At 40.9% G+C, this 24460-nt stretch overlaps 1 protein-coding gene and 1 long non-coding RNA gene across 3 annotated transcripts in view; one reads left to right on the top strand and one right to left on the bottom strand.

Annotated features, from left to right (window-relative positions):
• LOC133469935 (cadherin-6-like) overlaps nucleotides 1-24460 on the top strand; it is a 61977-nt gene that overhangs the window by 34247 nt on the left and 3270 nt on the right. The window contains exons 3-12 of the mRNA XM_061757597.1: nucleotides 1739-2098; nucleotides 10545-10839; nucleotides 12993-13112; nucleotides 16675-16842; nucleotides 17084-17271; nucleotides 19989-20242; nucleotides 22484-22620; nucleotides 23159-23280; nucleotides 23840-23957; nucleotides 24034-24285. Of these exons, the coding sequence (XP_061613581.1) occupies nucleotides 1871-2098; nucleotides 10545-10839; nucleotides 12993-13112; nucleotides 16675-16842; nucleotides 17084-17271; nucleotides 19989-20242; nucleotides 22484-22620; nucleotides 23159-23280; nucleotides 23840-23957; nucleotides 24034-24285 (1882 nt within the window). The 5' untranslated portion in view covers nucleotides 1739-1870. The remainder of the gene's footprint in view (nucleotides 1-1738; nucleotides 2099-10544; nucleotides 10840-12992; nucleotides 13113-16674; nucleotides 16843-17083; nucleotides 17272-19988; nucleotides 20243-22483; nucleotides 22621-23158; nucleotides 23281-23839; nucleotides 23958-24033; nucleotides 24286-24460) is intronic.
• On the bottom strand, nucleotides 4685-12979 carry LOC133469936 (uncharacterized). 2 transcript variants are annotated; one of them, XR_009785822.1, is made up of 5 exons: nucleotides 12467-12979; nucleotides 11351-11463; nucleotides 8742-8840; nucleotides 7542-7616; nucleotides 4685-5968 (listed from the first exon to the last, which is right to left on the bottom strand). It is a non-coding gene; the product is annotated as an uncharacterized LOC133469936 (long non-coding RNA). The 2 variants fall into 2 exon arrangements; XR_009785821.1 differs by lacking the exon at nucleotides 4685-5968 and having other exon boundaries at nucleotides 7133-7616.

Genomic DNA, 24460 nt, shown 5'->3' on the forward strand with positions numbered 1-24460 from the left:
TTTCTGCCACCTGAAAGTGCTCCGGTGCCTCTGGTTTATTTTGAAAAGGTGTATTTGATTTCTTTCAACTCCCCCATGTGGTGGCTTTTCTCCAAGAAACACTTTTGCCGCCCCCGGTCGCCACCTCTCCTCGCCCCGCTTTTCACGCTCCATTTCCCACCTTCCCTTCGGAGTCTTCGGCTGCACTTCACCGTGCAGGTCGGGCTACTTAATTCATGTCCAGAGACGCCACTTCCTCATTTCCCAGCATGCACCGCACCGCATCCGCCGCCGCTGATAACCCTCCTTCCAAACTGGGAATGAGAAAGGAACACCGAGGAACAAATGGCCGATACATGGCCGCCTTCTTCCTTTTCCTCACATCCTGCACCGCTTCCTTTGGTCTTCAGAAGCCGCCGAACAGTCATTCACTGTAAGGCGCTATCTTCAGGTAACGAAGTGAGCTTGACATTGCCGTGGTCACAGGATAACAACGTGAGATGCTTTCAGCAGATATTGACGGACCCCCCCGCCTCCCTCCCCCCGTCCCCTGTAAGGCGCCCACCACTCCATAATGTGATGATTCTCAGACTCAATGCAGATAAAGTGCAGTCGCGTAGGTGTACAACCATGTGTAGCTTTTTCTAATCTCATGTTATCACCAGAGGCCTGTCGATCAAGCCGCGGACACATGAATGCACAATGACTCCCACAGGAAGCGTCCATCAAAGCCCCTTTCACACAGAGTTCCCCCATCCACAAGTTTAAAAGCTTCTTTCATGCAGAGTTCCCACAAAATGTTCGCTTCTGCATCCCATTCCATTTTGACTTTGTTCACACAGTTTCCACAAAAACTGGCACATCAGAGCCGAACTTCTCATTTTCTCGCAAATGTTTTTCAGATCCCAGCAAAGCGGTACATTGGCGAATTTGTGTACGCTTTCACGCAGCTGACATGCATGAACATTTGTGACAGCATCTGGTGTGCGGTATAAAATCAGACGGTTGACGTTCAACACAACAGAGCGAGTCAGGTGTTTTTGTTTTTGTTTTTTTTGGGGGGGGGAGAATGCGAGGCAAAGTTTTAGTCTCGTGCGAGCTTCAGATACGCTGCCACTGAAGTGACGTTAACATGAAGTTGAGGCATATGATTTGTAAAAACTTTATAAAACCAGTTTATTTCTTTACATTGTCTTTTATTATCTTTATGTGTTCATATTTATTAGAAATAGGCCAATTTTTGGCCTGGCCAATATTCGGTATTTTGACGCATATCGGCATCAGCCGATAAGAGATCAATTCAAAACTGGGTAAATTGCAGGGAACTATTTATTGATTTGTTTATTTGGTTGGTTGTTTATCTATTTATTCATTTAAGTTGTCATTGAACTTATAAAACATACTGCTGAGCCTGGGAGCTCCCTGCACTTTGTGTTAGAAGTTTTAAAGAAGAGATTGACAAAGATTTTTAAAAAAAATAAATAAATTAATTAAAAAACATGTTTAACATGTTGCGAATCCGAAAACCTATTTGATAAGCATAAGCTTAAAGGCATTTAAACAAAGTGTTGGGAGTTTGTATTCAAAATATGGATGCCAATATTTTCCCTTTTACAGCAAATTAATTGGCACCAAATATCGGTTGAATTCTAATAATCGGTATCAGCCATGAATCAAATGTATCCGTCTATCTCTATTGTTTGAATTTTACAGTACAGTGCTGTTTTACTGATGCGGATTGTGTTTTCCTGATGTCCAGGTGCGTGTGTGGGGTCACTTCCTGCTTCAAATCCAGAATGACGACTGAGACGTCACTCTGACCCCAAGACCGCCGGAGACAAAGCGCCGAGGGAGGGAGGAGAGGGGCTGAAGACCGAAGGCCCCGGTCGCCATGGAAACGCTGCGCGTGTTGATGGCGCTGTGGGCCGCCGCCCATCTGGGCGCGGCGACGGGGTTGAAGCCGCCGCGAAGGACGACGCCGGGACACAAGGCGTCCGCGGGTCTGACGGGACAGGACGCCAACGGGGTGGCGCTCAGGCGCTCCAAGCGAGGGTGGATGTGGAACCAGTTCTTCCTGCTGGAGGAGTACACTGGCACCGACATGCAGTACGTCGGGAAGGTAACGCGCTTACGTTTCAAAATGACGCCCACGACTGTTTACATCCAATTGTGCCTTTATGAGCCACCTCGCTAAAAATTGCCTGGCTCCGCCCTTGCTTGGAACTAAAACACTTCCCAATTGCAATGAAGATTAATGCCAATAATCACTTCCTGCCTCCCCCAAGTGAACAACAACAAAAATAATGGAATGTAAAGGATTAATCATGCGTTCACTGTGATTGTGTGGCTCCTTCTGGTGTGCTCGCCTTGGCCACCAGGGGGCAGTAACTAGGGTGTTACTGACTCTCGCCCAGAGTCAGCTGGAATCGGCTCCAGCGTGCCCGCGTCCCGGAAAATGGATGGTCACAACTGATGCTAGTTTCGGCTACGGTGTTTTGCATTATGTCTTAGCTAGCTAGTGGACTTTCCTAGGGCAAAGCTACGCAAGCTAGTTGTTTCAACGTGTATAACTCTCTTTGTGTTATGTTTCGTTTACAGTCAACTTCAACTGGGAGTGGCAATAAACAGCTTGAAGCCCCTTGCGAGCATGTTAAGGAGTAAGATGTGAGCGCGTTAGTACCAATGTAAAACATGGTTGTGTCAAGAGGCTAAGACGGTATGAAAGCACAAATTGTCGTTGTTGTCGTCGTCGGGGGGGGGTCGGGGGTCGGCGCGTCACACGAGAAGCGTCTCCCGCTCCGTGTCGCGTTGACGCTGCGGTGGCGAGCGGCAAGGTCAGTCCGACGGAATAAAAAGGCTTTTGTGCGAGCCTCTGAATGGACTACTTAGCATTCTGCCGGCGCAGGATAGACTCAGGATAGACTCCTTCCAGCAAATGAGATCGGGCGACGGACGTCCTCCCCGAGGCGGCGAGCGAGCGAGCGAGTTGACTTTGAGCGGGCCTCTAAAAGGATTACATTGCCGCCAACACAACAAGTCCAAAAGAACATCAAGGAAACAAAGCGCAGCTCAAAAGCGGCTCATCGCTCACCACACGTCCTCTTTTGGCTCGCTAATAGCCAAAGACGAATGGATTATGAGGCGCATGATGCATGTCAAAAACTTTTGTTTTCTCCCCACAAAAATGTCCATCTAATTTGAGCCGGCGAAAATAAGCCATTTTTGTTCTCAGAAAACAGACTATTTTCCAAAATAGACTCATTTAAAAATACACTTTTATTTCAAAAATAGTAATTGAAAAATATATATATTTTTTTTTTTAAAAAAGAGATGTTGACGTTTTCTTTTAAAATTGAGGAATCCTGGTGTTCCTGAAAAAATACAAAAATGTCCATGAAAATATGAAAAAAGCACAGATTTCTTTTAAAGTCGAAAAAAAGCTTTTTCCTTGGAAATTACTTTTTCAAAAGTTGCATTCATGAAAGAATATGGTCTATAGTTCAAATCTTAACTTTTTGTAAAAAAAAAAAAAAAAAAAAAAAACTTTTTCCTTGAAAAAGAAATTATTTTCCCGCTGAATCGCTTTTGAAAAAAAATGTAAAACTAAATATTTTTCTTGAAATGTATTTTAAAAATTATCATTAAAAGTATTTAAAAATATGTATTTTAAAAATTATCATTAAAAGTACTTAAAAATACCTGAAAATGATTTTTGTTATTAGAGTTCCCTCCAAAAATACATTGTTTTACAAGAAAATAATAGTTTTTCTTGGAAAGAAAAACCTGATCTTTTTAAATAAAAATAAAAAACATTACTTTTCCTAGAAAAATTACTTTCTTTTAAAAAATGCAAAGTTTATCTCATGGAAGAATATGATCTCTGCTGTTGAAAAAAAATGTTCTACCTTTTGTCAAACAAAGAAAAATTTTGCTTTGAAAAAAATCCGAATTTTTAAACTAAATTACATTTTTAAAGAAATGTTATAAAACTGTAGGCTCCAGCACGCCCGCGACCCTTGTGAGGATAAGCGGTTTGGAAAATGGATGGATGGATGTTATAAAAGTTAATATTTGTCCCAATTTCTTTTGTTTTTACTCTCAAAATAAGACTTTTTGCCTGTTCTTGAAGAATTCCCTTTTTTTGCCAACCCAAAAATGTTTTTCTTTCTTTTTCTGTTCTAAAACAAATTCCTTAAAAACTGGAGCTTTTTTTCTGGCAGGCGCTTTAGTGCGTGGATCTGAATGGACTTAGCTACTTTGCATTCCGTCAGCACTTCCCCTCAGGATAGACTCCTTCCAGCAAATGAGATCGGGCAACGTATGTCCTCCCCGAGGCGGCGGCGGCGAGCGAGCGAGCGTTGACTTTGAGCGGGCCTCTAAAAGGATTACATCGCCGCCAACACAACAAGTCCAAAACATCACGGAAACAAAGCGCGGCTCAAAAGCGGCACTTCGCTCACCTTTTAGCTTTAGACAGAGAACAGATTATACATGTACGTATGAAGCTATTGCTATCGAGCATCAAATGATTACCAAGGCAGAATCTTTCTCCAAAAAATGTTTTTTTAAATCGTTGATAAAATAAAAAGAATTATTCTCCTCAAAAAATCCGACCTTTTCCGAAATAAATTGATAAACATTTGTACTAAAAAAATATTAACTTTTTCTTTTCAGTTATTATTTTGTAATAATATTTGCTAAAAAAAAAAAAAAAAAAAAAAAAAAAAAGGGGCTTGAAAAGAACTAATTGTACTTTTTTCCAATTTTGTAAAAAGCTTTTTCTAACTTTTTTTTCTCCTAAAACATTACTTTTATTTCCACCCAAAAATAAATGTTTGCTCAATTTGGGTGCATAAAGCATACATTTTTTACATTTTTCTATGGTGTTGTCTTAAAAAAATTGTTGGCGCTGACAATTTTTTATTTGTTTTTCTAAAAAAAGCCAAGATTTTATTTTAGTGAAATGAAAAATTTGGAGGATCAAAACACACAATTTTCTTGAAAATACTTTTTCTTAAAGAACAATAGTATCCCTATTCCTTATTTTCCTGAGCCCAAGAGTTACATCCTCACTTGTTCTCAAAGTTACAAGTCTTTTCTTGTTCTTAACTCGAGCTCAACTGATGAGATGAGTAGATTATGAGGGCTTGAGTGCCACCATGAAAGCTCGTGTCAACCTCGCGGCACTCACGGTTCCCTCCGCGCCGCCTCCGCAAGCGCCGCCGCAGCTGGCGGCGTTTATTTCCCCCCCGCCAGGATTGAGGCGCGTCCGCGCTATCTGCCTGCAATTACACTTGGTTAATTGTTAGATAAAAAAACAATTGAATTAGAGCCCAAAGGGGGCAACGCCATTGCAATTAAAAACATGGTGCTAAAATTGCACTGCATTCCATCTCCACTTGTTTTCTCTTCATGTAGACAATGAAACCTTAAGACTCATTTGGAACCAGGCCATCATTGTGACTTTCTTTTCTAACACACACAAAAACATTTTTTTAAATTAAAAAAAATGCTTATTTTCCTGCACAAATATGTGAAAAAAACATTTTTAAATGGAGGGAAAAAAATATGGGAAAGAATATTTACTAAAACCCAGGCCATTTACCATGAGATTTTTTTTTGTTGCTAGAAAATAAAATTATCTAAAAATATATATAACCATGTCTTAAGAAATTGTTAAAAAATAAGGTAAATTTTCTTCAAAAAACACAAACAATTAAAATAAAAAACAACTTTTTCCTTGTAAAATGTGTTGTTGTTTTTTTTCCTTGTGAGCCAAAGTGATGCAAAGTGGAGCAACCTGAGTCAGAATTAAGAGCCGAGTCGAGCCCGGCAGCCTCATGTTTTGGCGGTCTGTCGGATTTGTGTGTGTGTGGGCATTGTGGGTGTGGGGTCCGCTAATCTTTCCACGTCAGCCAATGGCGTTCTGTGTTCCCGCAGCCTCTCATTAGCAGGCGAGCGCACGCGGGCCTCGCGGGGCCTCGCTCTCCTGTCACCGGGGGGAGACAATGTTTGTTTATTTCATTATGGGCCGCTCCACCAAAGGGCAAGCGCACACACGCACGCACGCACACACACACAGACACGCTTAATGGCCTGTGGTGGATGGAGTGCCAGTGTGCCAGTGTTTGTGCTGCACTATCATATCTCATCAAGTATTTACAGCCCCTGATAGGCCCCCACTGCTCACGGGCCTACTGGGCAAACTTTGCCATGTTGCTTGCATGTGTGTGTTGGCTGATGCTGGTGGTGGCGGGAGGGGGGGAGAGGGGCGTCAAGGTTGCCAACTCATTTCCAAGGGTTGCTGCGATCTGGCGGATCTAAAAATTGCTCAATAATGTTGCAATTGCGTGATAATGACATTGCGTAATTATGTCGAACAGAGGGTCTCGACTTATTTCTAATAAGTGTATTACTGTAATATTATCCACAGTTTGAATAGTAACACTACGCTTAAATATAGGGGCAAAAATCTGTACGTGATTAATTGAAGCCACTGTAACATTATGCACAGATTGAACATTTCATTGAGTGATTCTTTCACGTACCACTAGAGGGAGCCCGTGTACCACACTTTGAAAATTACTGACGTAGAACAGCATTGCGTAGATTATAGAGTGGCATTTTTCAAATTGTCCAGCCATAATCAGCAAAAAACAAACAAAAATGTTTCATTTCGATTAGTTTACTGTCATATTTGTATTTGTAAGTGCAATAGAAACAAAAATACATTTTAGGTTTGTTTTGTTCGTATGTATCTTATATATGCAGAGACTGCCTCAAAATGATCAGTTTGTCTGAATTTGCTATTCATAGGAATATGTTTGAGTAAAATAAACATTATTTTAATTACATTTATTAATTACAATTATTTAGATTGTAGCCCCCAAAATAGAAATACAATTATCGTCATTTCTTTCCAGAATACTTAAAAATTAGTCAAAATACCAAAAAAGGTCCAGCATTATTTTGATCTGTTTTCTATTTTCCCCAGAGCTGTAGATATCATTAGCCTGTTAGCATAGTACCCTATGTCAAATTTGAACGTTTTTACAAAATGAATTTTTTAGCAAGCAATTTGATGTTTTCTGTTGATTTGGTAACAGTAAGATAAATACATTCCATTTGATTATGTTTTATATTTTACAACAAATTGCTATTTTTCTTTATTAAAACCATGTTAACACAAAACATTGTAGTGTTTCAATTAATTTCATGGTGGTGTGGGGGGCGAGCTTGATCACGGAACGAGTCGAGCTACCACTGCAGCTAAATTTGTCGCTGGGTGCGATTTTGCGGGGGTATTCCGGAAAAGTCACTAAATCGAGCAACAAAAGTTCCAAGTTGCCATCCACGGTTGGGCGGGCTGAAAGCGGATGAGCACGGGCGCAATCAGCTTGCGAGTGCCGCATGACTCAGCGGCTGTAGCGAAGACGTCCATGCCTTGTGACGGCCCAAAGCGAGCGTGCGTGTGCGTGTGTGTGAGTAGTGGAGTGGCGGAGTACCAGCTGCTCGTCTTGGCACGGAACAAACAATATGGTGCAGGCCCCACTCGACTCTACCTGCTCCATGGCAACCCCCCGTAGCACATCGACATCATCTTTCTCATCAGCATAGATGGATGGATGGATAGAGAGCTAGATGTAGTGGACAAGTATATATACGCTATAATATGCATAACATTGGAATCATTTAGTTGTTATATAAATGGATAGTGAATGGTTTAAAACATCATCGTCATCATCATGTGTGCGAGGAGGGCAGGGGTGGGTGAGTCAACGGGGACGCGGGGCGGGCGCTCACTTTTAATAACGCTCATGTGCTTTGCGGCGCATCACCCCCGCGATCCGATGTGATATTAATATCAGAAAGAACATAATGACATCGTCTTTTTTTTTTCCCATGATCTTTGACCTTGCGCGATCAAACTGCACATTACCAGAAGCTGGCGATTCCGGCGCCTCGGGAAATTAGGCTTCGAATTTTTGGAATTCTTGCTTTCAACCGAGATTAACTCAGTGACAAATGTTTAGAATATACTTTTCTTCTACAAAAAAATATTGCCGTTACGTGAAAGCTCAATTCATTGAGCATCAAACGATTACCTCGACAAGCTTTTTCTCGAAAATGTTTTTCGGGGGAGAGATTTTTTTTTTTTTTTTTTTTTTAAACGCATCATTTCCCCTTAATTTTTTTTTTAATCAAGCCTTTTAAGAAAATACATTTTATTTTAACCAAATATATTACTTTCTTTTTCTTAAAAAAAAAAAAAAAGCAAAAGATTTTTTTCCTAAAACAAATACACTTTCTTCTTGACAAAAAAATACTTTTTGGTGTGAAAAATATGTATTTTTGCAACAACAACAAAAAAGCATTCTTACTATACTTTCCCCCATAGACAAAGAAATATGTCATTATTTTTATTTATTTTGAATAAAATTTCCGCCCAAAATTAAGAATTTTAAAAATACGTTTTCTTTTTTTGTTTTTTCGATAAAAAAAAATACATGTATATCTTTTCCCCCCAAAAATAAGCTCTTCTCTCCTTGAACAATATTAATTTTTGTACACCCCATAGTTCTACAGAAATAAAACTTTTATCAAAAATACACTATTTATTTATTTATTTGTTATCAAAAGTCATTTTTTTCCTCCAGAAACATTTGTGGTAGTGATCAATTACACGAGTCTTTCGTTGTTTTTAGGTTTATAAATCAACAGTGGGCAGCACGGTGATAAAGTGGGTAGCACATCGGTCTCACCGTTCTGAGGTCAAGGGTTCGAATCCGGGTCTTGCTATGTGCAGTTTGCGTGTTCTCGTTGTGCTTATGTGGCTTTTCTTCGGGTACTCTGGCTTCTTCCTGCATTCCAAAAACATTCGCATTAGCTTCTTTCAAGACTCAAATTATTCCTTTCATTGACATCATTCCCTATGGTTCAAATTGCTTCAAAATCCCCCCAAATGGCCCAAAGAGCTTCTGGTTAAAGCTCCTTAGTTTCATGCTAAAAAATCTGTACACAATCAAACCTTCATCACATTTCTTCCTCCAGTCAATCCAACATCCTCTACGAATACTTTGCTCATCTTCTCGTTTCCCCACACAGAACAATGAAGCAAGCAAGCGAATGTACACTTTAGCAGCAAAACAAAAAGGAGATTGCACCTTTAAGTGCGCGCTGTTCACTTCACACATCAACACACATTGCTCGCTCGCGAGGCGACCATCTGGACACTCCGATGCAGCCGAGCACTTCTCCACGGGCCAGGACACAAGGCCCGCCAGGCTAACTGGCTAATTGCCCCTCCCGCCCCCCACGCCGACACCCTCCCGTCCCCTTTCCGATGCCATCGTCCCGGCCGGGCACGGCTCCATCGATCGACCGCTAACGTTTGCCGCGCTCGGGGGCCGCTTCGTTTCCCAAACCAAGATGGCCGGCAGCTACGTCGGGCCGCGCAGATGTAAGATGGCCGGCGCTTCAGCGAACAGAACACTGAAACGCGAGGCCACGTTTTCACAATACACCTCAAGTGCTTACGCCTTTTCTGTTCAAACGGAAAAAAGTCCCATGTGATCGGAAATATTCTGTTGATTCAATCGATTTGAGGTCTAACATTTTCTAAGGATCAATAAATTATCAATGTGCTTGCCCCAAATTTTCGTTCACAAAATTGAAATTTTGAAATTCTCTCATCAGAAAATGTTTTTTTTGTACTTTTCTTTTTTTGCCCCCCAAATTTTCTTTCTCCAAAATATAAAAATGTAATTCATTTGAGAAATACAACTGATTTTTTCTTAAAAAAAATGGCGATGCAAATATGACTTTTTCGCCAAAATACAAAAAATCTCTCAAAAAAAAGTTGAAATATTTTTCTTAAAAAAAATTTAATCTATCAATATGACTGTGAAATGATCTGTTTTTTTCTCTCTCTTTATATATTTATTGCTTGACTGTATTTTTAAAAACTTTGAAAAATACACATTTTCAAAAAAAATAGGCCTTTAGGTTAGGGTGTGAAATTTGGGTTTAAAACCAAGGTTTGGATTAGAAACCAGGGTCAGGGTTTCAAATTAGGGCGTCGAGACAGGGCTATGGTTTCATATTAGGGGTTAAAACTAGGGTTAGGATTTGAAAGTATGGTTTGAAGCCAATGTGTGGGTTTTGAAGGTTACAGTTTCAAATTAGGCTTTAAATTTGGGTTAGGGTTTGTAATTGGGATTTCAAGACAGGATTAGGGTTTGAATCCATGGTTAGGGTTTTGAATGAGAGTTTCAAGCCAGGCCTTGGGTTTCAAATGGAGGTTTGAAGCCTTGGTTAGGGTTTGAAATGAGGTTTCAAGATAGTGTTAGGGTTTCGAGGCAGGGTTAGGGTGTCAAATTTAGGTTTGAAGCCATGATTTGGGTTTCAAATGATTGTTTGACAGAGTTCGGTTTGAAACAAGGGTTAGGATTTCAAATGAGGGTTTCAAACTTTGGTTAAGGTTTCAAAGTAGGGTTTTAAGGCAGGGTGAGTGTTTGAAATGATGGTTTTCAGAAGGAGTGACAGCGCTGTCGTCTTCACCTCAGCTCCACTCGGACTCGGACCGCGAGGACGGCAGCGTGCTCTACGTGCTGACGGGCGAGGGCGCGGGCACGCTGTTCAAGATTGACGAGAAGTCGGGCGACATCCACGCCACCAAGCGCCTGGACCGCGAGGAGAAGGCGTACTACATGCTGCACGCCAAGGCCGTCAACCGCTTCACCAACGAGGCCCTGGAGGGCGAGTCCGACTTCATCATCAAGATCCACGACATCAACGACAACGAGCCGCGCTTCACCAAAGACCCGTACGTCGCCAGGGTGCCCGAAATGGCCGAAATCGGTAAGGAAATGATCCACTTGATCCCGAATCACGATTTGTATTTAGCGCTTCATATAGTTCACTAAAAAGTCCTCGACAAATCCCTATATCGTGATTCCGTGTACAAGGTAAGAGGATGGACGATAGCGGTTAGCCTTGTGGTTAACAACAATGGTCTTCATGCTAACCTAATGAACAACTAGTCACTTGTCCTGGTTTTAGATAAAGGGATGGAAATTCATTGAAAAAATAATCGACAGATTAATCGATTATTTTAAAAAAACATTTGTCGCAGCCCTAGTGAAGCTAGTGAAGTCAGTGATTCACTAGCTGGTTGTTAGCTTCGCATGATCATTGTTGTTCGCAAAGAGGCTAACATCCATCGTCCATCTTGTTTCCGCACATGCAAGTCACTATGTGCTAGCTCATCGTTAGCATAGCGTGAGGATTATATTTGTTAGTGATGAGGCTAACTGCTATCGTCCCGACCATTTACTTATGCGAAAGTCATTGACACGCTGGCTGGCGTTACCTTAGCATCAGGATCAAGCAACGAGGCTAACTGCTATCGTCCGTCTTGTTTGCTCACACGCGAGTCGTTGATGTGCAAGCTGGTTGTTTGCGACAAGGCTAACTGCACTGCATCTTTATGAACAACAACAACGTGAATATTATTCATCAATAACTTAGCAAGATCATCATGAAAACCAAACCAAAATTATCATTCTCAGCAGATTTTCAACTTTTGTGTTGGGGAGTACTAATTTTATGAAGTAATCAGTTAATTTATTTATTGTGAATGATAAAAGAAAAACATATATTAAATATTTTAAAGATAAACAAATCAAATCAATAGTCGAATGAACCATTTTACATATAAATTTAACATGTATTGATTTATTTTTTTCAATAATTGGTGAATTTATTTATTTTAAATTAAACAAGAAAAAATATTGATGAAATAAACAATGTATGTATTTGATAAAGACTTTTACATATACATTTGGTTATTTACTCAATTAAATAACTGGTGCTTTAATTATAAATAATTATGAATAATGAACTAAAACATCACACCTTTTACTTTTTACACACTCACTGTACACGTCATTAGGTACACAAGAGTGCGAAAAATGAAAGATGCAAGATGAAAATGCTGACTTTTCCTTGACACGCTCTCATATTGGAATACTTCATAAAGCAAAGCCAATTAAAAGGTGTTGCTCACTGGTTTCTGTGGCAACAAGCCAAGGTGTGATGTCACCACAACACTGAAATTAGCACGTGTCGTATTAGCATAATAGCATCTCGCCTGATGGATGCGCTTGCAGCCTCAACAAATGAGCATTGTTCTATTTTTGCACTTCTCACCCATTAAATGTTTCCCCTCAATTAATTTGTCAGTGCGCATAATGAGCCAACACGGCACTTAGCTAACTGCACTTGCTAGCCGGTCCTTCCGTGGGAACTTACCCCACTTAATAACACCAATATCACGTCGCAATGATACAAACTATCAATAACTTCAAAAACGCAGTATAACAGTTCGCACCAGTGCCATGTACATCTGGAGTACTTCACAATCAATATTTATCTACAAAACGTGACAAAAACACACAAATATCAAAATAAAATACATCATACTCACCAGAGAAGTTGTTTATTAAATGTATTAATGTGTGCAGATCGCTACAAAATGGGGTAAGAATTTCAAAGTAGGGTTTCAAACGGGGTTAGGGTTTTAAAGTCTGGTTAGGCTTTCAAAGTAGGGTTTCAAACATGTTTAGGGTTTCAAAGTCTGGTTAGGCTTTCAAAGTAGGGTTTCAAACATGGTTAGGGTTTCAAATTAGAGTAGCAAAACAGGGTTAGGGTTTCAAAACAGGATTAGGAATTGTGAATTCGTAAAAGTTTTGGAAGTTCTATCGGCCAGCACATGTGATTGCGAAGACCCAGTGCAGATTAGATTGACGTAGCAACACATGTAGGCTTCAATCTAATTGGACAAAAAAATATATAGCATGCACATAAGCATACTGGAGGCAAGCTAAGAGCAACGCTACCAAATGAAGAAAATCGACTGTCGGCATTGCACGAAAACAATTTCATGGACGAGCTTGTTCTGCCGAGCAAAATGGACGACAGCTGCTGAAGTCTCCTTTGCTCCGCCCACGCAGGCACGCCCGTCATCCAGGTGACGGCCCTGGATGCCGACGACTCCACCTACGGAAACAGCGCCAAGGTGGTCTACAGCATCCTGGAGGGGCAGCCCTACTTCTCCATCGACCCCGAAACTGGTCCGTGCCTTCGCATTTGTCTCCGTTTGTGCAGCCCAGTGGAAAAAGAATCACTTTGATTGTACATGAGATTTTTATAAACCAAACACCAAACAATCATACAAAATACCACAATTATTATTTTAAATTGTTTTATTTTTTTTAATTCTGCATAAATAAGAAACATGAAAATATTTGAATGAAAATGGATTATACTCAATCATAACTATTGATATTTATTAAAAGAACAAATGTTTTCATTTCATTATGGATTATTTAGGACTGTTGTTCTTTATCATCCTTTTTCTTTTAAATATTTTTAACATATATAAATTTAAATTCTCTTTTTTTATTATTATTTACTCTACTATGGTTATTATCCCCCAGCAATTCTGCGTATTTGTCAGAGAGAGATTAAAACAATTGCAAGATAATGGATGCTAGTCAATCACAAATATTGATAGAATTATTTAAAAGTACAGTAAATGCTTTCATTTAATTTATGATTGTTGTTATTTATCATCCATTTTTTGAAAAAAATGTGTATCTCTTTTTTTACATAGTTACACATATTTTTGTTTTCTTTATGTACTATAACTATTAGCCCCCAAGGGAAGTAAAATAATCATATAATAAATAAATACATACATTTTCTGAATATAATTTTGATTTTTGTAACCCTCAAGGGAATTACAGTTTCACTGTGCTGTTTTCTTTTCTAATACTACTGCTAATAATAATAATAATGAAGAAATAAGTAAGCGGTGGGGCTCAAAAGTAGGTAGCATGTTTCTTTAAGGAGAGCCAAAATGGCGGCACGTGGGTGGGCGAGGAGGTCATGTTGGGGATTTGGAGCAGACGCACAAGAGTGAAATGAGCGAGGCTAAAACATCGCAGCTTGCTACTTTTAATCATTAATGTGCGCTCTGGATCCCATCCTGATGTTCAAACAAAAGGATTTATAAAAATAAAAAAAATAAAAATAAAAAAAAGCCATTTGCAGATTAGCGCGTGGATTAGCGTTAATATGTTTGAGGCCACATGTGACGCGTAAACTGACATGAGCCACACACACACGGCTGCACATCGCATGTTACCAACATAATTACTTCATATTGCCGCTGTTTGGCAAATGTTATTTCACTCCTGAACGCTCACAAAGTTTTGATGATGTTATTTTTATATTTTCAATTATGTTACATTTAGTTTATTAATCCATTTAATGATTAGTTTTGAGTTTATTTGTTTTAATTTTAGTCAAATATTGTTCGTGCGGAACTGTGAATGACTGGTTAGCACATCTGCCTCACAGTTCAAATCCCGGCGTCGCCTGTGTGGCGTTTGCATGTTCGCCCCGTGCCTGGGTGGGTTTTCTCCGGGTACTCCGGTTTCCTCCCACATCCTCAAAAAAATGCGTGCTAGGTCAATTGAAGACTCTAAATTGCCCCTAGGTGTGAATGTGAGCGCGAGTGGTTGTTTGTTTCTATGTGCCCTGCGATTGGCTGGCGACCGGTTCAGGGTGTACCCCGCCTCTCGCCCAAAGATAGCTGGGATAGGCTCCAGCACGCCCATGACCCTTGTGAGGATAAGCAGTACAGAAAATGGACGGATGGATGGAAATATTGTTCGAAAAACATACCTATTCTTTCTTTTCAATAACACTTTTTAGAGGAATAACTTTGTCAGTAGAACATTACAACCCGACCAGAAGAAATACAAAACAAAATGAATCATTATAGAGGTGATGGTGCAGTTTGTGTTAGCTAAAGTGTTCCATAAAAATGTTTAATTCCCCTCCTAATCTCTTTAATAATACTGTACAGAACAAAATAAACTAAAATAGTCAGTTCCATTTTCAAAGTGTACCTGGTGGCCGCTTGTGTAGCATTTGCGTCACTGCGCGTGTAAATAAAAATGGCGGTTACACTGAGCAGCGAGCCGGCATTAATTATATTTGTTTGTGATATCGGTGAGTGCGGTATCGGACCATTTTTATGCGTACCGATTCTGATATGGGTGAATCCCAAATTATTAGCTTTTTATACAAGTATATTAAAAAAAGAAAATAATCAATTAAAATCGGAAATCAGATTTTTTAAGAAAAACAAAAGTTTTGATTTTACAAAATCTAATTAAAAGACTTTTTTGACAGGTTAATAAAATATCATCCGCACACTCTTTCATTCTTAGTTTAACACATGCAGGTCACATTTGCTGAACTCTACGCTACTTTTTTTTGGACAATTAAAAAAGTAATTAACGATCAGAAATCCTAATTTGTGAAAACGAGCCTCATAACGAGGCGCATCGATCACTCGCAGACGACCGCTGAATTAAAGGAGCACCGAGAAGCGCTCGCTGGCGGTAATGGCGGCGGCGTCTCTGCGACTTCATTACGTGGCGCATAAATCTCCTCGCTGAAACGTCGTTAATTCCGGGCGACTATTTTGAGGTGCGCACTGGGATGTTTGATGCGCCGGGAAGGAAGTTCATTATCTTTACGATGACGCGTTATGAGGCCGCCGTCAGTTGCACTGCAGGGGACGACACGGCCAACAATTCACTATGACCGGAATTTATATTCTGTTTATTATTGTTGTTATTATCAGGGCTGGGAGATAACGCCTTGAAGTAAAATATTGCACAAGAATCTTATTTCTCATTTTAATCGATTTGTTCCCCTTCACTTGTAGAAAGTTATGCTTTTTGTTTTTTCTCCCTTTCTAGCTTTGAAACAGGACCCCCCCCCCCCCCCCACACACACACACACAGTATTAACTTGCAACAACTTCCACAGATTTAATAAAATAATTTCTTTAGATAATGTAAAATCTGCGAGTAATTGATGCCTAACCAGAAAGGTTTCTAATTGCCTATAAATGCCACAAAATGGCAGCAAACCTTTTTATTCTGTTTGATGACGTTATGGCCTGATTAATGAAGTGCCTTCCTTGAGTTTAACATAGTTCCTTGGCACTAAGATGGCACCAGCTGGCAGCAAAGTAATTTTTTTATATTAGACATGGCTTTGGCATGAGCACAAAGCAGTGAATAGGTTTTACAGCGAACAGAGGTTCCCCCAAAAAGTTTGCGACTAGGCAGGAGTTCACCAAACACGGAACGCAAGCATCAAATTAATCATTCTTTTCCCAAAAAAATTTGAAAAAATGTTTTTTTTAATCTGAAAATCAGACCACTTAATTTTTGATAAATATATTTGTTCATTTTTTTTTTGCTTGAAAAATACATTTTACCCCTGAAAAAGAATGATTTATTTCTAAAAATACTTTATTTCCTTTAGAAAATACATTTCTATTCCCAGAAAATAATACTTCAATTTTTTTCCAAAAAATACATATATTATCCAATATTGCTCAAAATGTTAGAATTCTTAAAAAAAAAAAAAAAACATTTAAATAATATGATTTTTGTCCTAAAAAAACAATAGTACTTGTGTGTCTACCATGCAATAATTGTTGATGAAAATGACTTGAGAGACAAAACAGGACTTTCAAATCGACACACATTTCCTAATGCTGGGTCAAAAAAATACATTCATTCAGTTTAGTTTTTTTGTGTTTAGGCTTGATCAAGACGGCGCTGCCGGGAATGGACCGGGAGGTCAAGGAGAAGTACCAAGTGGTGATCCAGGCTAAAGACATGGCCGGACAGATGGGGGGCCTCTCGGGGACCACCACGGTCAGCATCACCCTCGCCGACGTCAACGACAATCCGCCGCGCTTCACGAAGAGTGAGTTGGAATAAGATTCGAGACGATTCGCATATTGTATCATATAATATAGTAATGTTAATGTTGTGCATTAGCGACAATTCCTGTATTTTTATGTATAACGTGAACGGGGGCGGGGGCGGCTGGTCTCCGGTCTTGCGGCACGCGGCCGTCGTCTAAAGCCTGTCAGCTGTGTTTTATTCTCGCGCCGCCGCCGTTTGTTTAAAAAAAAAAGTGTTTGTTTTTGTTTTTTTTTCTTCAGCCCTGTACGAGTTCAAAGTGCCCGAGACCACCGCGCTGGGCTCGGTGGTGGGCGTGATCCGCGCCATGGACAACGACATCGGCGAGAGCGCCGAGATGGACTACAGGATCATCGGGAGCGACGGGCCCGGGATGTTCGACATCGCCACAAACCGCAGCACGCAGGAGGGCGTGGTCGTGCTCAGGAAGGTGAGCGACGATCGGTTGGTGGGTGGGTGATGATGCGGGCGGGTGCGGTTGGGACCAAATGTCACATCCCTTCACTGGACTTACAGTGAACCTTCACTATTTGCGGGGGTTAGGGACCGAGCCCTGAGAGAAATCTGATAATTCTGCGAGTAATTGATGCCCCACCCCCCAAAAAAAGTCTTGTAATTGCCTATACAGTCAACCCCCACATTTATTATTATCCTGTGTAAATGCCAAAAGGTGAGTTTCATGATGATAATATTGATGAGCCTCATGTGAAGGTGATTTGTTTGTGTTGAGTTTGCAGTTTTGTGGGGGGCAAAAGAAAATGCTATTTTAACTCCTGAATAGTCGTTTATGTAACATGGCTTCATGATTGCGTACATTCTAGCACTGTTAAAGTCAGGCTACAGTCAAAACGTAATGATTTAGCCACTTTCTCATTGCCTTTCTGCGAATTGACAAAAATTGTTTTCTTCAAAATTCAACACAAAACACCCAATAATGACATTTTTTTTAAAATATATTTTTTTAGAGGTGTAACAATTAATCAACAACTATTTGGATGAATGATTAATCGTGTAGACACCTTGTTTCACTTAAAATCCTCAGTAAATATTGCCCGATTTCTGTAGTTGTCCAACAAAGTAGATTATATTTGAGTTGAATCAAAAGAAAACATTTACAAACATCTGCTTTCACTTTGGAAAACAATGATCAACATTTTTACCGATTTTCCGTCATGTTACAAACGGGTAACTGACTCACAGTGTTCGTGCATTTTCTGCACCGTCAATAGGAAATAATGTCCTCTTTTTTTAATAAAGGGAGGGAAATTTCGATTTTTTTTCCCCATCTTAATCACTGGAAAAATAATTGACAGATTAATCGATTACTAAAATAATGGTTAAGTTGCAGTTTTAATAAAAACTGAAAAATCATCATGGGATGTTTTGTGTAGAATGTTAGGTTAAAAAATAATTTTACATAATTTTGTAATAAGGCTGCAGTAGACAAAGTGAAGCACTGTGAACACTTTCCAGATGCGTCATCATTTTAACGTCATTTCCGTATCGGTGCCTTGAACACGTTACGAGTCAGGAATGAGCCACGAAAAAGCCAAACTTTGACTTTTTCCCAGTGTGGAAGACATTTGTGTTTGGCATCATCTTATCTTAAACGTGCTGCTCACTGCTTTGGTTTGTGCGTCAGCCAATCACATTCGCGCATCCTCCGACAAGCACAAAATGGACGTACTGTAAGAGCGCCATGCTGTAATTGCCCTCTGTTGCCATGGCGGCACTGTGGCCAGAGTGTGTGCGTGTGCGTCCCTAAATCTCAACCCGCTAATTAAACGAGCTCGTCGAGTGGCAATAAGTCCCATCTGGGCCTCGAAAGCTGCCAAATAAAGGCACTGTGTAGTTACCTCCACCACGGAGCTTGTGTTGACATCTGCTTGTCAGATGGTTTTTGCAACAACAAAAAATAAAAATAAAAGAGGGAATGAGGTCACGCTGTTAGAGGCTCAACTAGGGTGGGCAAAGTATGAATCCGGCCCACCCAGCATTTAAGTTATCAAGTGTCCTGTAATATTTGTTGCATTTATTTAAAAAAATTTTTGGGGGGGGGGGTAGCCCCAAATTAGTTAATTACAATGTGCTTCCTCATTTTCTTTTTTTTTTTATTGGAGAATTGATTTTTTTTAAATTATAATACAATAAAAAAATCTAAACAATTATATTAGAATAACACCTAAAATGAGTAAGAAAGGATTTTATTTATTGCTTTCATTTAGGCATTTTATTAAAAAATTAAAATGTATTTATTTCACTGCGATTGGCTGGCGACCAGTTCAGGGTGTACCCCGCCTCTCGCCCGAAGATAGCTGGGATAGGCTCCAGCATGCCCGCGAGAGGAGAAGTGGTACAGAAAATGGATGGAGGGATTTTATTTGGTCGTGTACTCATTTATTTCATTAAATAATTTGCTGACTGATTTATTGTAAATACAATGAGAGATATTACTACACAAAAACTATTTTACACATACATTTGAAATAACTAAAATAATTCCAAAATGAGACAGGATTGTTTAATTATAAAAATAAATATTTTAAATACACATTTTAACAATAGAAAATACTAGTCAAATTAAAAAATGTGTAGTATAATTTAAAAAATATATATTTTATAATTGGTTAATTATAATTAAATGAATTATAAATAAAAACCAAAATATATATTATTCATGAGAATAAGCAACTTATATTATTTAACATATAACACAACATATTTTACGTAAGCCTTTTAAAAAATGTTATTTTTTTTTTACCTCATCTACAAATAATGTGGCCCATGCATTTATTTAAAAAAACCAAATGTTCCCCTTGAGCACAAAGCTAAATGCTGCAAATCAAATGAACAACAAAGGTCCAAAACAGCAACATTAGCATCCAGGCCGCTAATGGCCCGTAAACGATGACATGTAGCAGGGATCAGGCGTGTTCTGCAGCTAATGTGCCTCTTTGAAGGCAGGTCAAGCAGCCAACAAGTCAAGTGTGGCATTTAATTAAACGTCGCCGAGCAAACTCCAAACAGAATTTTGATGGCTTCCTCTCAAGGAGTTCAGAAAGCAGATTTGATCTTCCCGCAACAATTACAAGCAACACCTAAGTGACTATTCCTAACTTTCTGTTTTTTCCCCGCTTCCTTTTCCAGCCGCTGGACTTCGAGCGCAAACGTCAATTCAGCCTCCGCGTTCAGGTGGAGAACGTCCACGTCAACCCTCGCTTCTTCTCCATGGGGCCCTTCAGGGACGAGGCGTCCATCAAGGTCACGGTGGAGGACGTGGACGAGCCGCCCGTGTTCGAGCGCGCCAGCTACGTCATGGAGGTGCGGGAGGACGCCGCCCCTAACACCGTCATCGGATCCGTCAGCGCCACCGACCCGGACATCAAGCGCAGCCCTGTCAGGTGCTAACTCCGACTGAACGTCATCTCGTCAACGACAAATTGTATTGTCACAACAAAGCCAACGTGTTTGAAAAACAAAGCTGCAGGCTACCAAGTGAAACATTTCTCATCTGTCACATTTGCAAATTTGCAAATTTGGTCTTTTCCAAATGGAGTTTGGAGCGGAGCTGCTTTTAGGAGTCTTCATGCACATTTGCCATGCATCGTCCCTCCACGGCGTTCATTTGGCTTAAGTTAAGGCCTTTTTGTTGGCAGTGTAGATGATTTATTTGTATTATGGAACAAACTATATGGACAAGTACACATATTCCCATTGATAGACTTCCCAAACCTTCTCAGAAGCGCGGACGCTATTCCAGATGCGACGGGACGCAACTTCTCCGAGGTGTCCCTGTGGTGTAGTGCAAGCTCACGTTTCATCTTCCAAACTGAAAAAAAGTCATTTTTCATTTAGTAGCCACCATTTCTGTAAATCTACTCTCAACACTACCCCCGCGATTACATGACGGCACTGCAATATTTGCTTTGTATCCGACAGGAGACACGCAAAACGAACGCAGGATGGTTCTGTGAGTGTTCGTGTGCATAATTTAATTTATTGTAATTACGATCCCTCAAGGGGGAATTCAGTCGAATAATAATTCAATAAAAATTCAGTGAATCACAGGTAAGAGCATCAATGAGTCATTAAAAAAAAAAAGAAAAGTATCCCCAAATAAAGAGGCTTCGGAAGGACAAGGCTTACTTGTAGTTCACTGACTTTTTCAGGAAATAGTGGAGGGGGTGCGGGGGGAGGGGGTACTTGGCGGTCTTCACCTCGCCTTTTTCCCTTTTATGATGCACCGAGGGAGTTGGCTCTCAAGGTTGAAGTTCTCGCACTTTATTGCAGGTGTCAAATATGATATGATTCTCTTTTATCGGCCATCATCAGCAGGCTAGCTGGCCCGTGGCATTTGGAGGAGGAACAGGGGCGGAGGGGCACGAGAGGGAAAGTGCGACGCCCGCAGGGGGGTAGCAGCTGAGGGGGAGGGATGGGGGGCCGCCAGGCACGAGGGTGCCAGCGAGACCTTATCTCAATTACGAAGATGACAAGCGGCGTCTCCGACTTGTCAATATTGAATATTTGAGGGGTTCTCTCTCTTTTTCATCACTTCAAAACTGAAAACTAATCTTTCGATCTCTAATGTGACTAAATGTTTAATATTATGGCGTCGATGGATGGATGATAGGTGGAGCAATGTGTAGGTGGGTTGATAGCTAACCGATAGATGGACAGATTAGTCGCTAGTCGGAATGGTAGTTGGCTAGATGTAAAGAGCAGATGGATAAATATTTGGATTGAAAACACTGACTTTAACATTGAAGGCGCAATGTTACTACTTAAATGAGTGTCTGCTGGCTACCAAGTAGAAGACTTTTTTCATTTATCACAACCAGAATGATAAACAACCTGAGACTTTTCAGTTTTCCAAATGGAGTCTGACGCAGAGCTGCTTCTTTCAAGCTTTCTGCTTGATGGACGAGTGGAAGCAGTTATCGACGCAAAGGGCTGTAGGCGTCAACTATTAAAATGTTAACAGACTAGTTTAACTTTTATAAAGAGCGACAACGCGGCTGGTGACGCTGGAGTCTGACTTTGCCTCGCTCGATTGAAGTCGGACGTGATGTGGTTCAAAGTGTTGTGCAAATTTGGAGGCATATTTTCCCTCAAATTAAAACAATAGAAATAAGTGGACTGCATAACCTGTTAGTGGGTGTGTGTGCGTGCGCGTTTCCAACCGCGCGGTAATTGAAGCGTCCTGTTTTGAATTTGCAAGCATCTAAAAGTGGCAGCAAAGTGTTGATGAAGTCTTTTGCGAAGCTGCACTTGGACTTGTAAATAGCAATTTGCGCCGCGCTCAACAAACATGGCCTCTCCTTTCTGCGATGACTTCGTGCAGACGTCTCTCGTTTTATTTTCCTCTCTTTCCGCTTTTGTGAATCAGTGGCAAGGGACGGTGAGGTCGCGTGAATCCTTTAAGCGGGCCATATTATGGAAGAGAGTGACTCTTTAATGGCTTGGATCCAAATAGTAAGGTGGCACGGTCGGATAAGTGGTTATCACGTTCGCTTCACACTTCTGAGGTTCACGGTTCGAGTCTCTGCTCCGCCGAGTTGGAAAACTTAAGCTTTCTCACAAATTCCCTTCCTTGTCGCCTTGCCTACGCTTACTTTTAAAACACACTTCCTCAATCGGTACAGGTACTCGATCGACCGGCACACCGACATGGACCGTGTGTTCGACGTGCACGCCAACAACGGCTCCGTGTTCCTCTTGCGGGAGCTGGACCGCGAGGAGAACCCCTGGCACAACATCTCCGTCGTCGCCTTCGAGTTCAGTGAGTCAACCACCACGTTCAATAGTTCCAAAAAATACTCCATTGGTAATACCTTGACTTGCAACCGCCCCAACTTACACATTTTTCAAGGCGAGAGCAGTAGACACACAGTCTAGACACAATAGTAGGCACACCTGATGAAGCTAATATGATCAATACGGAGGTGTGACTGATAAGTGCACATTTTTTTCTAAGCTGGTTTCCAGGCACATGACAGATGCGGACCTCAAAGTGGTCCAACACTAATTATTGGTGCTGAGCAACTATGCTGAAGTGAGTTGAGGGGCTTCATTTAGACCAAAGTAGCGCTTTTCTATAGGCAGTTATAAACCTTTTTAGGGGGGGCATCAGTTACTTTGGGATTTTCGCTATTGGCGACAGGGCTCAACCCCCGCGAATAGCACTTCACCGTATCAGGTTGATTTTCGTGAATTGTAACGACAACAGGACACACAGCTGTTGTCGCCGTAGAAACGTCCTCCAAACAAGTGCTACAAACTACTACTACTGATTTTGTGTGCGCGTGCGCCTTTCCCAGACAACCTGCGCCAGATGAGCCGCGTGTCCGTCTACATTCGAGTGCTGGACGTCAACGACAACGCGCCGACCTTCGCCACCAACTACGAGACATTTGTGTGCGAGAACGCCAAAGCTAATCAGGTGAGTACGCAGCCTTTGGCGTCGTCGCGGTTACACCAAGACTTCCTCTATACTTTGTAGCTTGCTGAATGTTTGGAGTCGTTACATTTGAAGTCATAGTAAGACATGATAGTGTGATGATGCCATGACGTCATAGCAGGATATCATAGCGTGGAAGCTGGCATGAAAACATAGCCTGGCATCATCGGTAAAAGATAGCATGACACTGCTGCCCCTGTGGTTTTACTAATGTTGGAAATCTTTGGGATGAGGCCGATTCGATACATATCTAGATCCAAAATTCAATTCAACAATATCTTTAAAGGCGGAATGGTTTCATACGATTTAGTTCAGTTTAGGAGCTGTGCAAGTCGATACAATGTGGAAACAATGCAATAGTTAACATCTGTTGATGTAGATGTAAATCATACATAACCCAGTTCTGTAAATTCTTCAGAGTCGTATTTCTCACCTTTAGGAATGGCTATCTGGTCATATCAGTTAATTGCGCCAAGCCTAGTTTTTACCTTTGTTCTTAACCTGGGTCTTACCAGTAGTCTTGTGTTCTTTGTGGTTCCAGAGGATCCAGACAGTGAGCGCCACAGACCCAGACGAGCCGGTTGGAGGACATCGCTTCTTCTTCAGTCTGGCCCAGGAGGCTGCCGGCAAGGCAAACTTCTCTGTTCGCGACAATAAAGGTAGTCCGCCATCCATCTTCTCTTCCGTTTCCGGAACCTTTCTAGCCATAACGGTCTTGATCCGGGATGGTTTTAGACAACACGGCCTGGATCCTGACGCGCAGGAACAGCTACAGCAGCCTACTGAAGAGCATCTACCACGTGCCGGTGGTCATCTCAGACAACGGGACCCCCGTGCAAAGCAGCACCAACACGCTGACGGTGCGCGTGTGCACGTGCGACCGTGAAGGCAATATGAAGCTGTGCAACGCCGAGGCGCTCACGGCCAGTGCGGGACTCAGTACCGGGGCCCTGGTGGCCATCTTGCTTTGCGTCATAATCCTGCTCAGTGAGTACACACAAGACTCGTTTCACTGCTTCAAAAAACGACCGTTACGTGAAAAAATACATCTTTTGACAAAATACACATTTTATTCTAGATAACCTAATTCCGATTATTAGTATTATTTTATATATAGAGAGAATATGTATAGAATGTAAATATTTTTCAGTCCGGCCCTAAT

This window comes from Phyllopteryx taeniolatus, chromosome 20 (assembly GCF_024500385.1).
Source record: "Phyllopteryx taeniolatus isolate TA_2022b chromosome 20, UOR_Ptae_1.2, whole genome shotgun sequence".
NCBI lineage: Eukaryota > Metazoa > Chordata > Actinopteri > Syngnathiformes > Syngnathidae > Phyllopteryx > Phyllopteryx taeniolatus.